Here is a 14300-nt window from a genome sequence, read left to right on the forward strand (position 1 = left end):
TCTCTGTTGGAGGTAGACTGAAGTTTTGAAGTATCCTGTACCCAGGTGAATATTTCTCAGGGTTTTCTGGACTAAAGCAATAACTGGAACGCTTGAAATTTCAAGTAAAGGCTTTTCAGGCAGGATTAGTGACTGGCTGACTGCTAAGGTAGGTTTTGTTTAAACTGTCTTCACAAGTATGACTATAATGAGTGTACTGCTGGGCAGGGAGCTTGGAATAAAACCTATGCTGCTCTTGCCATGTTTTTTATTCCCACCTTTTCACTGTTCAGGTTTAGCTAAAAATGTTATTTTCTAGTAGGAGGTGATAATCTGTACATTTGTCAGTATTCCTGCTAGATCAAAGAGTGACTTTAACACTGCCTGCAAATCCTTCCCAAAAGCTGGTGCTTACTGTGATCCTTCTTTTTGTTCTTTTTTGTTTGGTTTTTTTTTGGTTGTTTGCTCATAGTAAGATCTGAAAGAGTGGAAAATAAAAAAAAGAAATCTTGGGAGTTACTGCTGCTGTGAGATTTTGCAGCTGAAATGCAGCCCTGCAGTGATGTGTGTGACAGTTTGGCTGCTGGGGTTTTGTTTTGCTTGGGTTGTTACTACATCTTCCTCTCCAGTCAGTGCTGCCAACAGAAACAGCTCCGAAAGAATCATTCTGGGAGAGCAGGGAATGCCAAACCAAACCTCCAAAGCACAAGGCACTGCTTTAATCGGTATTAAACAGGACAGGAAGAGGAGAGATTCAACCAAGTGTAACTCTTGTGGTTCAGTTGAGTAACTAATACCCTCTCTGGCCCCTCTCACCAGAAGTCTGAGCTGTGCACAAGCTTAGGAGAAATTTGAAAACTTTCCATTTCCAACAAGTTATCCAGGGCCATTTTATCCAGAAGCCAGTCTCCTCTATTCTGTTGCCAGATGTGATAACACTATTTTAAAAGCAGCCTCCAGAACTGATATTTTATTGGATTTCCATCTCCTGGAGACCTCACTGTACATGCCTGATTGGTCTGTGTGGCAGCTTTCCCCTGATTTCCAGTTGGTATTTTGGAAGTCATTCTGACTGGAATGAATTCTTGGCAGGGGATCTGCCTTGCTGTGTTTATTGCTAACACCTCAAATCACATGATTGATGAGTTTATGGAGCTGCTCTTGCTGTACCTGTTTCTTCTTGTCATTAGTCTTCTATTAAAACATTTTGCACCGGGGAGAGCCTTCGTGTCCTGCTTTTTCCAGGCAAAGAGCCAAAGCTTTGAGGAGTGACACTGCAGTGCTGTTTAGCCATTTAGTGCAGATTCAAGTTCAAGATCTGCCCAAATAATCATCAAACCCCCCAGGATGGTTCCAGTGACACTATTTGTTTTAATTACCTCCAGACTTCTATTTTGTTGCTGCCACGAGCAGCTTAGAATTGCAATGTATCAACTGAATGTGGGTTTTTTTCTCTTTTAAGGAGCCAAATTTATTGTTCTGACTTTCCAAGCCCATCTCCAGAATCAGAGGTGAAAGAATGCCATTTGCAGAAGAATCATTCCTACGAGTGCACATTTCAGCCTATTTTCCTTTTATCTGGATATACCCTGTGGATAGAGTTCAAGCACTTCCTAGGAACACTTGAATCCTCCCCAGCCTGTGTCATTCCAGCAGATGTGGGTAGGTTGAGGTTCATGCACACCTCTGACTTTGGGTTTCAGTTCTTAGATGGTGTAGTTAAAGTTTTCCACAGCATTTAAAATAACTTAAAGAACATAAAAAATTTGATATTGCTTTGGATTACATGTTATTTCCATACATTTTGCTTGGCACAGGAGCAGATTGTAACTGCACCTAATACCTGTAAAATTAAATATCCTGTTCATGCATGTTTATTTTCCCTACACAAAACCCAAATGTTATATTGAAAAAGGCAGCTTGATTTTAATTGGGTAATTTTTGGTTTATCTAACTTTTCATGCCTAATATGTCTTCAATTAGTTTTTATTTTGATAAGTGGAGCACAGTATGTATTATTTACGCAGTTATATATTAATTTAAAATCATGGGGACTGTTCATGCTCATTCATGCCTATGCAAACTTTCTTTTGTGACACACACAGCACTTAAATTTGTATAAATCAAGAGGCAGGAGCAGTGCTTGAGTGTTTTCAAAAACTCAAAAATGTACATATCACACTTTATAAATCTGTTCTGTGACTCAGAGCGTTCAATGGATATTTTTTGGACACAAATGTGAACATCTTTAGCTGTTTGTCCCAGGGCAGGTACCAAATGCCAGCACCAAAATAACCTGTTGTGCCTGAAATTAAAATGAAACACAAGGAAACATGCCCATGGATTATGTGTTTGCAGCACAGTCCTGCTTTCCTTGGAATTGCAGAGGCCACAACATGTTACCTGCTACCCCCAGGATGAGGAAAAAGTAATCCATCATGATTGGATTTAATGAGAAATGTCAGTGCAGATATTACAGTTGATTTTTTTCTCTTCCAATTTTCCAGTGAAGCCGCTTCCCCCTTCCAATATCAGAGCAGAACTCACCAGGAATGTGGGGCTGCTGAACGTGAGCTGGACAAACCCTGTGTTTACAAACAGTGATCTGAAATTCCAGATCCGGTATGCAGTGAACAGGGAAGAGATTCCATGGGAGGTACTGTCTTTTCTAGTCCGAATTGGAGCAGGAATCACTGCAGTGTTGTCATTTAGTGTGTAACTGGTTTTTATGGAATGTATGGCATGGAAGAAATCACAGGCATAAGCATTTGCAGTATCTAGCAAAGGAATATTACTGCTTATCCCACTTTCTCTTTGGATTAATTTTCAGGAGTTTTGACTCCAAGAGCTGCCTAAACAGCCTTTTGCTCTATTTTACATTTTTTTAACTTTGTGTCACAGCTCTGTGAAGTCTCAAACCCCCCAAGCAGCTCAGCTGTGATCGAAGTTGAGCAGCTGTGTGTGGAGTACGTTGTCCAGGTGCGGTGCAGGGAGCTGGACGGAGCCGGCTACTGGAGCGACTGGAGCGGATCAGCCCAAACACTTGTGCAGGACATCAGAGGTCTGGGTCCTTTCAGGGGCACTTTGAGATCTGTGCTGGTGTTTTCCAGACTGAGGAGTGACACTGTTCTTCCAAACTGTCATTTTGCAGCTCCCTTGCAAGGCCCTGAATTTTGGAGAATCGTTACCGAAGATCCAGCAAGGAGGCAGAAGAACGTTACGCTCGTGTGGAAGGTGAGAGCAGCCACATTTTAGTCTTTTATTTTGTTCCAAACAATGGGAAGAAGTGCCAAAAAGGGAGTCTGACAAGCACATGCTTCCCTGTGAGCCAAACTCAGGCAGTCACTGCTTATGGGACTTGGAATCTGGTGAATAATGGTTGTATGATCCTGGTGAATACTGCTTGTAATACTGATATGTTGTTGGAGATGATTTTTCCTTCTTGGCTTTTGAAGGCTGATGCAGGACAGAGGAAAAAGTCCCTCAGTGCCTGCTCACTCCTGTTTGCCCATGTTGTATGCAGTTGGCTGCTCTGGGTTTTGAACCCTGAAAAATGTGTGAAACAGTGAATTACTGTAGGAATCTAAAAGTTTGTCTTTGCTTCTTCTGGGAAGAGAGGGAATAAGTGTCAGCTCTCAGAGAGGCACAGAAGGAATTAAGTCTTTATATGGACTCCAGTGCCTTGGCTAGAAGGACTGGAGCTAGGCTACAGAATATATATATATATATATTGGGTCATATTTTCTTAAAATTGTAGCTGCCCAAATAACATTTGCTTTGGAAATCAGAGCCAGGGACATGACTTAATGCCCGTGTTTGCCACAGCCACTGATGAAGAACCACTCGTTGTGCAGCGTGAGCCGATACATCATAAAGCACCAGACATCAGGGAACACCTCCTGGGTGGAATATGTTGATCATGGCACCACTTGGTCTTTTCCATGGACGGAGCACACTCACACCATCACAGTTTTAGCCATGAATTCCATTGGAGTTTCTTCAGTTAATTTTAATTTAACCCTCTCACAGCAAATGAGCAAAGGTAAGAACAATGATGAGCAGCCATTTTGGGAATCACAAGGAACCCTTGTGATGCTCTTTCTTTATAATAAAATTCCCTCTGTCAGAATAAGAAATGTTTTATGGTGATACATTCAGCACCAAGAAAACTATTTGAAACCTGAAATTTCCACTGTATGAAAATCCTTGTGATCTTTGGGTTGGGAAAAAAGTTCTCTGTTATGGGGCTGACTTCCCTTCTAACAGCATATAAAGTAATTAAACGAAGAAAAATTAAATCCTACTGTAGAACTAATTTTTCATCTACTTTGTCTTGGGAACACCCAACATTCCTGCTGGGGAATGTTTTGTTGTTTCCAAAATGAAGTGTGGTTGGGTTTCTGGCTGCTCACCTGACAGGCTGGCAGGGTGCAGAGTTCTCAGAGGTTTGGCTTGACTTCCTGAGCAGCAATTCATGGATTTGGCTGCTCTCTGCTGTGTTTATTCCTGGCAGTTCAGTATTTGCTGATGATTGTTTGGTTAAAGATAAATAAGTAGTTGCACGTGAGAAACGGGATATTTGATGTCTGTAAGAAACTTGATCTGTTTAATCTTTGGGACTGGTTGGTGTAAACTGAGCTTAGAGAGAAACATCTCTGCTGATGTGAACTGAAGATCAGGTAGGAGATAGTGAAGCAAGTGTTAAAGTGCTGAAATTTAGCAGTGCTGTGTAGTTAATGGATGCTGATGGTGGCTGTTCCCCTGTTCCCTCAGTGGACGCCGTGCGGTCGCTGAGCGCTTACCCCGTGAACAGCACCTGTGTCGTCGTGGTCTGGACTCTCTCACCCCAAATCTATGTGATAACATCCTTTGTTATTGAGTGGAAGAACCTTAACAAAGAAGAGGAGACGAAATGGGTGCGAGTTCCTCCAAATATGAGTAAATATTACATTTATGGTGAGTGTGCACTTGAAAATATAACACATAATATGTCATTTTACTGAGATTTTGGAGCCCTATTTTACTCCCTCTTTATTTCTAATGTCTTTCATGGTAAGAACTAACAGACTGATTTTTGATGATCATTAGAGGATTGACTGTTTTAATAATCAGATTAACAGAGTGAGGCTCAGGAGTGTGTTCACTTTGTGGCAATACAATAAAATTAGTTCTGGAATATTGAGTACAGCAACTAATTAATTTAGTATGTGCTTTTCATTTGCATTTTGGCTTTAAACTTAGGAGTTTTTACAGTAGCACCATGAAAGTGTTAATTCCATGACAGAATAATGCTGGATTATCCAGGATGGATTAATAGTTTTAATCTTGTGATATTAAAGTAGGGATCTATAAAGGATGATTTTCCTTATTGCCTTCTCTGGGTTGATCTGAACTCTGATCTGTGACCAGAGCCTCTGTGGAGGGAATTGTCTAAAAGTTGGATAATATTTTGGATTCAAAAGGCTGATTTCCTCCTTCCAGATTACTTTATTCTGATTGAGAAGTACCAGTTCAGTCTGTACCCTGTGTTTGCTGGAGGAGTTGGCAGAGCCAGAGCAACGGATCAATTTAGCAAAGGTGACTGACAGGATCTTTCTCTGTGTCTTTTATGAAATAGGAGCTTGTAAAAGTGACCTTTAAATGCAAAAGTCTCTGTCTTACCAGAAAAAAATGTTAGTAATGAAGCAATTGTAATGTAACTACAAACAGACTTCAGTAGTTTTGATTTGAAAACTCTGTAGAATTAGTTCAGTGAGAGACTAAATTCCTATTTAAAATAATTCCTTCATTTTTGTCTATTTATTCTCAAGGGAAAGGTTTGTTGATTTGCAATGACACTGTTTATTGAGGCTTTTTCCCATTTAAGCAGTTGTTTCTGCTGTGTGTTATTTCCCTGTTGGAAACTGTTTGCAGACAAATTATTTTTCTGCATTAATATCTGAACTCCTTTATTTCCAGGTGGATTTGAAAATGAGAATAATGGCAGCCTCTCCGTGGTTCTGCCAATAGTTATTTCAGCCTCAGTTTTGTTGCTGGGAGTGTTGCTGGTTTCACACCAAAGGTACGTTTTTTGTTGTCATCGAAAAGTCCCAGGTGGTGCAGCTTCACTGGTCCCAGTCTGCTGGACTGGTTTCACAGAATTCCAGACTGGTTTGGATTGGGAGGGACCTTAAAGCTCTTCCAGTTCCACCCCCTGCCATGGGCAGAGACACCTTCCACTATCCCAGGTTGTTCCAAGCCTTGTCTGACCTGGCCTCGGCCACTTCCAGGGATGGGGCAGCCACAGCTTCTCTGGGCAACCTGTGCCAGGGCCTCACCAGCCAAGAATTCCTTCCCAACATCCCAACTATCCCTGCCCTCTTGCAGTGGGAAGCCATTCCCCTTGTCCTGTCCCTCCAGACCCTTGTCCAAAGTCTCTCTCCACATCTCTTGAAGCCCCTTCAGGCATTGGTGGGTTGGGGTCATCCAGCACAGACTGTCTGTACCTTTGATAATTTACAGAACTGCCAGCTGGTATGTCACTTCTTTATTTCTTTATAGTTTGCATTAAATTTCAGCCACCTATAATATCTAACATGAATGTTTCATGGTCGTAGTGCTCTGGATAAATAAAATTGCACAGATTCCTTCTCTGTACAGTACAGCCCCTATGACAACAGTACCAACTCCAGCATTTACCTGACATTTCAGAATGAAGAAGCTGCTTTGGGAGGATGTTCCGAACCCCAAGAATTGCTCGTGGGCACAAGGAGTTAATTTTCAGCAGGTGTGTATTTCCCTGGAGATGCTGCTGCCCCCAGCCCAGGGGTTCTGGCTGCTGTGAGTTCAGGACTGGGCTCTACCTGTGGATTGACCTAGACCCTGCTTAACTTCTTCTGAAGGAAGAACTCAAAGCCTCTGGAGTCAGCAATACGGAGAGCTAAGAGCTGGAAAAGTGCCAGGACCAGACCGCACGACCTCTTTTGAATGTTTAAATTTTAGAGCAATTAGTGAATCAGTTGTAGAATCCCGAGGGTGGAAGGTTTATGCACCTTAGTTTGCACCAGCAAAGCTTCTCCTTTTCCCAGGGTATCATCACTGAGACAGTAATCCAGATTTAGGTCTGGTAATTGCAAAAGAGCATCTAAGGGCCGTGCTTGAGATTCCCTGTGGGTTTGGATCTAGTTCCATCTGGTCAGCAAAGTCTGGGAGCTGGTGACCTGAGACTGGCTTTTCTCCTGAGTTTTATGGAGCTCCTTGCCTGTTGTTTAATGCAGTTTGTGCCTAGCTCATGCCATACATGCATCTCCTGTGGAAATCCAGCTGTGTCCTGGCTGATCCTCCAGAGGATTCCATTTCCCAGGACACTGGATTATGCATTGTATTTGATAAATGTCTGACAGGCTTTAATGAGTGATGCGTCAGAGCTGACAGATGGTGGCCTTTGCCACACAAAACCCCTGGTCCTTGGATGGGATGGGTTTAATCCCTGTGGGCAACTCTATCTGTGTTTGCTGTGGTGCCCAGAGAGCAGATTCCGGGGGCTGGGATGAGGGCAGGGATATAAACACCTGTGTTCAGGATAAACCACCTACCTTAGGAGAGCAGGTGTATGAGGGGGAGACAAGGTTTTTTGGTTGTTCAAAAGCTTCCTGTTAATTTTGGTGATGAACTTATGTGGGACTAGTGCTGAAGTCACCCAGAAATCGGTCCTGTCACGCGAGGGCCGAGGCAACACCGATAGCAAGTTTGGAGGGAGCAGAAGGCCAAGATGCACGAGTTGTACACTCTTTGCTATAATTCCACACTCCTCTGAGTATTTTGACCAGTTCCTCATTGTTTTGGCAGCTTCCCTGCTGTAAAGCATGGTTTGTTGATTACATAAAACCTGGGTTTAGTCTGTTTTGTCCTGAATTCATTAGGAAGTACTTGTTTTTCAAATGAGTTTTCCTTTGTAGCTCTCCGAGTGCTGGTGTTGCTGTCAGTTCATCCTGCTGCATATTTTACACACACCTATATTAGGTAGTAATAAATCCTATATTTCTCCCAAGAAAAGGTGTTTCTCTTCACCCAGAACATAGACCTGCTGCTTAGATGGAGATGTTCCAGAAAGGCAGACAGGCTGAATTTGACCCTGTATAATACAATCCTAGCAGGGAAAGTTACTTCAGCTGACACATAAATGATTAAATCTATTGAGGAAATACATTATAGAGGATTTTCAACTATATACTCTTGAAAAACAATGTGGAAACTTGATGTGGCAAAACTCCAAGGTCCTGAGAGTGCCCTGGGAATGCACTCGGGTGTTTGGTTCTGTGATCCATAAAACCAGTATCTTGCTACTGCAGTAAAGCTTTTAAGCAAGAGATGAGCATTAAAATATCTCTTTTCTTCCAGCCTGAAACTTTTGAGCATCTTTTTACCAAGCACCCCGAAGCCACATCATTTGAGCCTCTCCTGGATGCAGAGATAGTGCTGGAAGACATCAGTGTCACCAAAGCTCCAGAAAAAGAAGACACACAAGATTTTTTAGGAATTGCTTCCATGTTTCCAAACGCCCAAGACTCTGAACGTGACTCTGCTTGCTCGAGCAGCCACTTCAACAGCAGCAGTTCCTCCCAGAGCTCCCAGGAGGAGCAGGGATGTGGAGGAATCGACCTCAAATACGCGACTGTCATCGGCAACTCCCGATCCGATGGGCTTTGCGAGCGGAAAATGAGTCCAAGCAGTTGTTTTGATCGGCGCTTCTTAGCAGAAGATTCCACAGTTTCAGGTGCCTTCTCCGGTAGCACTTGGGAGGTGGGAAGTGGGGTGTTTCTGGTGTTCCCTGGCTCACCTGGCAGGCAGCCCAGCAAGACCCTCTCCCTTATCTCTTCAGAGGGGTTTTCAGAGCCTTCCGACCACGACGATGCTTTCATGGACAGTCCTGAGCGGAGCCTGTGTTACCTTGGGATAACTCCATTGGAAAAAAGAGAAAATGATATTTTTCTAACAGAAAGTTCTGGGGTGCTGTGTCAGTTCCATGCAAGGGATCTGCTCACAGACACGGGGGATCTCCAGCACACACCGACGGATGTCCGTGGGTTTGTCCAAAGTAGCCTCAAGCCCAAAGCCCTGGTGCCATATGTGCCACAGTTTGGGATGGCTGCTGCCAAGGGAAAGGAGGCCACAGAGAAAAACTCTGCTGTCATCGCACCATAATTTGAGACTCCTGGTGGTTTTTTAGGTGTTGATGCATTCCCCTGTTTTTCCCTCTCCTGACTCCCTCCAGGAGCTCTCTTGGAGCTGGGTTCTGTGTTTAAGTGCCAGGATTTTAGGAGGATAAAATTCCATCCCTTGAGCTAATTTTCAAATGTGAGGCCTTTCCTTAGAGATCTGATTGTCCAAGTTACTTCAGGTACCAGGTTACCTATTGGTGGTGCCTGTTAGAGGTGTTAGGTCTGAGAACTCCAGTGAAGAATTGGACTTGAAATCGGATTGGGTGCTGTAGACAGTGGAGTGAGAGGCTTTGGGAAACTCTCATACACCCACCAGGGGTTCAGAAGGATTCAACACCATCCACCAAATGAACCCAGTGCCTTTCTTGTGCAGTCACTGACTGTCCCTTTGTCCTGGTGTGGGTTCCATCCGGTTCTGTAGCCTTGGGCTTCCCTCCATTTCTTGTTGTCCAACAGTTTTCCCCTGGGAAGAGCACGTGTGTTGGCAGCACAGACCCACACACACATCTTCTCTCTGTTCAGGAGTGAAGTGTCTCCTCAAACTGCATTCAAAGAGCATGTTCTGGTTTTAGGGTTCACCTGGGGAGCCTGAGGATGAGGGAGCAAGGAGTGACCTGATATGTAGACTGAAATATTTATATAGGAGGTGGTTTGTGGGGGGGAGAGCTTGAATGTGTCATTTCACTGGGAATGATTTGTGACACTGAATGCTACGGGCTGAGTTGAGCTGGATGTGTTTGGACGGAAGGGGTCAAGCAGTGAAAGGCTCAGGGAAGCCTCAAGAAGAGGAAGAGAATAAAAATTCTTGAGTTTCCATTAATTGTGGGTGTTACCTGGATAAACTGATGTTTGGAAGTTAAACATCCACACTTTTGTTGTTGAACACAAGATTCCAGTACAAATGGTACTACCATAAAACCGACATCCCTCCTGACTGCTTTCCTAAGAGTCTGCAGTGGAAAAGACAGGAATTTGATCCAAGGAACCTGTATTTTTGATCTTGTGTGAGCTAACCTGTCTGTATAGACTTGGAGAAGTCAGTTTGCCTCCATGGCCCTACTCCACTCAGTGGGAAAGCTCCAGGTGGGAGGGAAATCAGGTCTTGCATCCTGGCTGTATTTTCTGGGATAGACAGGTAAAAAAGCCCACACCTATTTGCAAGCCAAATCTGGGTGTTTTTTTACTTCATAGTTGGTAAATATTTTTGTACATGTGCCTTTTCAGAGAACTATTTTGAGGAGCTAAGAAGGATGAATTTATTGTGTATTCCAAAGCTAAATCTCTGTAAAACTTAACAGAGGCAAAACCAAGCAACAACAGTGAAAACCAAAGCAAGTGTGAATTTAAGCCCAGCTTCACACAAAACCCAACTGCTGTTTTTTTGGACAAGCTGCTGACCTGGCTCTTGTGGGCTGCTTCATTTCTGATGTTGACTGTGATACAGATCTGATGTTTTGGTTTCAAAAATATTGTGTGTGGTAAGGGATTAAAAGATGTTTTGTGTTGGGGACCCCAAAACTTGCTGTCGCTATGATTGGAGGCTGTGGGACAAACCTGCAGGTTCCTGCAGCATTCCAGGGGTAAAGCTGTGATGAGCACCCAGGGGAATGCTGGCTTAGGATTTATCTGAGAGAAGGAATTCCCTCCTGCTGGCATGGGAACTTGATATGGCACAACTCCAAGGTCCCGGGAATAGGCTCGGCTGTTGGGTTCTGCCTCTCCAGGTGGTTTGTCCATCAGATCCAACATCCCCTGGAGTGTGAAGATGGGGAGGTGAGTGTCCAGAAAATTAATTTAGTTGTGTGTGAAGATCATCTTTCTCAAGACATGAAAAGCTCACATTGATTTTAGAGCACACAGTCCTTACCCAGTAACTCTGTAAGGACAGGAGTAGCATTAACCATGGGAAAGATCAGCTGAGGGAACCAGGGAAGGCTTTCCTGGGAACATGGGAAAATGCAGGAGTTAATCTTCTGTCCCTGTCATGCAGGACTGTGCCTGCAGCTGTGCTCAGGAATTGCTGTGTTAGGAGAAGTGCACAGGGTCTTCCCTCGATGGATGGTGGTGGCAGCACTTCTGGGAGTCCAGCCTGTCCTCGCACTGCCATCCCATGGTGTTTCCAAATGGCCAGACCAAGTGTTGCTCCTTAGGAAAACAAATTCATCTGCTCTACAAAAGTCCTGCTGTGGAGGTAGGAAATACAGCAAATGTGAGCTGGTCTCTTCTGCTTCAGCAAAAAGAGATTTTCGGTGTAATTACTGTAGAACCCAGTGACAGAATCCCTTCCTGAGGTTCCTGGTCGTGCAGGTGAACCCAGGTCCCGACCCACAGCTGAGGTCACAGCTGTACCAGTTTATCCAATAAATAATTCCTGAAACTGCTTCTCAGTCTGGCATTTTCATCCGGATCAAATGGACATTCGATCCCTCTCTTCACCTCTCTCTGCTCTCACATAAAGCCAAAATCTGCATATTCTGAACCCACCATCTGCTGCGTCTGCCTTGCCCTGGCTCCGGTTACGGCTTCAGCTCCGGCCGCTCCTGCAGACAGCAGCCACCTTTGGGAGAGGAAATGAGGAGCTGGGACAAGTTATCTTGTTATTTTCCACCTCAGCTCCAGGTCAGTTTATTTGTGTAACACAGCTGAGGCCTTCCCGTGCTGTGGTGGGTCACAGGGGTTTATTCTGTGTTTCCAGCCAGCTCCTTCTGCCACAGTGCAGCCACTACACGTGTTTGAGGCAGGAGCAAAATATCGTGGTAGGGACAGAGATGGGAAGGTGCAGTGCCCGGGCAAAGGTGGCTTTGGAAGGTAAGGTGATTTTTGTTGTAATCAGAATAGGAGCTCCTACTCATTTCAAAACAACTGTCCGTGGGGCCTAAGGGACAGAGGAAGGAGCTGGAAGGAGTTTTGTAGCAGGAGCTGTCCTTGAAACTGGAGTGGAACAGAGCCAGGAGTCAGTGCTTGCTGCCTCTCTTGGCAGGAGACCTGGGAAGTCCCTGCCAAGACACAGGGAGAAAGTAGGGAAGAGGGTCATGCTGGGATCTGCATCAGAGGAGCAGGGTTGCTGGGGACAAAGTGGGTTTCAATTGATGCCCTTCATCTTCACCCCTGGTCTGATGGGGTCTCCTCTGTCAGTGGCTGTCACTGGCGAGCAGGTGTTTGCCTGTCACAGCGAGCCATCACCTGGTCTGGGAGCCAGTCCTGCCCCAGGGTTTCCCACTGGAAAACTCACTCATCGACATGTTTTTTTTTTAATTTGGGAAAATCCTTAGAGTGTCACTTTGCAGGGCTGGACCTGAGGAGCCCAGAGTTGCTGCCTGATACACATTTCTCTCAGCTCGCTCTGGAAGTGTGAGATCCTGTTGTCCTGCAGTGCCCCACACTGTGCAGCTGGGCACAGGGAGAGCTCAGAGGATCAGGGGCAGGTGTCCCTGCTTTTGCTTGGCTGGATGATCTTAAGGGTCTTTTCCAACCTGAATGACTCTGGGATTCTCTGATCTGGCTCATTTGGTGCTCACACACCTGGTCCTGCTGTGTCCATGTGGGCAGGTGTAGCAGTAACTGATGGAAGAGCAGATTTCCTGCCCGAATCCTCCTCCATTGGTGCTGCTGGCACAGCACGAACTGCTTGGAGTCTGCTCCGGGCTTGGCATTTCCCACGTGAATTTGAGCAGGATCTTTCTGTGCTGAGACACTGCAAGGTGTCCCTGTTATTTGGAGAGAGCTGAGGCATCGCTGTGAGCAGCTCCTGCTCCCCACAGTCACAGTTCAGGATGATCTGCGACTGAAATGGCAACATGAAGCCTTTGAGCGCCCTGAAAAGCCACAAAGTCCCTCGGGATGGGTTGTCCCAACCTCCCCTTCCCTGCTCAGGGGGAAGGACCCCCCATGTCCCCACCCTTAATCTTCCCTGCAGGCAGTTCAGAGCCCAGGGGACAGGCCAGGCATGGCCACCCCTGCCCTGGGAAGTGTGAAGGATCAATGGATCACTTATTTTGGGACACCTGAGGAAAATCCTGTGATGCAACTGGGCTTTGCAGCTGGACACTGGATGGGGAGAGAGACACCAATGGAGGTGAGCAGTGAACACATGGAAAGTTGGGGGGTTTTCCAAGGGATACACAGGTGTGTTGGTGTAGGCTGGTGGGGGTATTTTTGGTCTCTAAATAAACACAGAAGCAACAAAATTACCCCTTTAGGTATTTTTTTTATAGCCACCATCTCCATGAGGCCTCCATGGGCAAGGCCTGAAATCTTCACCTGCCTCCCCCCCTGCATCACCCACTGCTGGGCTCACCCTGATCAGCTCCTGGAGAACCTGCTTGGAACTGGGAAGCCAATGGATAGCTGGGGATGGGGAGGCAGGAACAGGACACACTCCTTTTGTGTGTCCTTCTATAAAAATCCCCAATCTAACCCAAAAATTGGTGTGCTGGGGGAGGAGTACTGATTTTTGGAGACTGCTAAGGTTACCTATAATAAATACTTCAGTATGATGCACTTCTGGAGGGAGTTTTTATAGTTATTTGAATACATATATGCAAATATTATAATACTCAAATATTATTTAAGTAATATGGTACTATACAAAACAGTTGCTTTTATTATCCCACTTTATTTTAGTTTTACTGCAGTAAAATACCACTATCACTGACAAGGTATCCCTGCATCTCTCTGGGACACAGGGACTCACTCGCTGTTGCTCTCCATTAACTCTCAGTGTGCCCCCTTAGTCAGAGTTTTATGATAATAACACAAAACTGCTTTTATGTCAGGACTTGGAACTAGATGACCTTTAAGGTCCTTTGCAACCCAGGATTCCATAATTTTAAAGCACAGAAGTGAGTGATACATCCTTCGAGTCATTACCCAAACTGTGATTTTGCTGTGGATGTTCCACATTATGTGTTCTCTGTTGCAGAAAAGATAATTAAAATGCAGGTTTCTGGTGGGAATTTCTGCAAGAGGAAGGATCCCATTCTTCCAGTCCTCCTTCTGCTGGGAAAGCAATAGGAGTTACTTTTATCAAGGTTTGAATTAAGTCCATAGGCCGTGGCGTGCATCCAGATTTTTCCAACGTGCCGCAATCAAACTCGGGGGTTTCAGTGCTGACCCAGAGCC

The 14300-nt window shown here is 44.9% G+C and overlaps 1 protein-coding gene across 7 annotated transcripts in view; it reads left to right on the forward strand.

Annotated features, from left to right (window-relative positions):
- LEPR (leptin receptor) overlaps window positions 1-11556 on the forward strand; it is a 31339-nt gene extending 19783 nt beyond the window's left edge. For 5 of the 7 annotated variants that reach the window (XM_050307426.1, XM_050307427.1, XM_050307429.1 and 2 more), the window contains 10 exons: window positions 1442-1641; window positions 2487-2635; window positions 2881-3040; window positions 3131-3213; window positions 3805-4021; window positions 4753-4935; window positions 5461-5556; window positions 5938-6040; window positions 6670-6745; window positions 8359-11556. In XM_050307426.1, the coding sequence (XP_050163383.1) occupies window positions 1442-1641; window positions 2487-2635; window positions 2881-3040; window positions 3131-3213; window positions 3805-4021; window positions 4753-4935; window positions 5461-5556; window positions 5938-6040; window positions 6670-6745; window positions 8359-9162 (2071 nt within the window). In that variant the 3' untranslated portion in view covers window positions 9163-11556. Of the gene's footprint in view, window positions 1-1441; window positions 1642-2486; window positions 2636-2880; window positions 3041-3130; window positions 3214-3804; window positions 4022-4752; window positions 4936-5460; window positions 5557-5937; window positions 6041-6618; window positions 6746-8358 lie in introns of all 7 variants that reach the window. The other 2 variants (XR_007627808.1, XM_050307430.1) reach the window with 2 other exon arrangements.
- The last annotated feature ends 2744 nt before the right edge of the window (window positions 11557-14300 follow it).

Source organism: Myiozetetes cayanensis, unplaced genomic scaffold (assembly GCF_022539395.1).
Source record: "Myiozetetes cayanensis isolate MyiCay16 unplaced genomic scaffold, myiCay2020 scf12, whole genome shotgun sequence".
Lineage (NCBI taxonomy): Eukaryota > Metazoa > Chordata > Aves > Passeriformes > Tyrannidae > Myiozetetes > Myiozetetes cayanensis.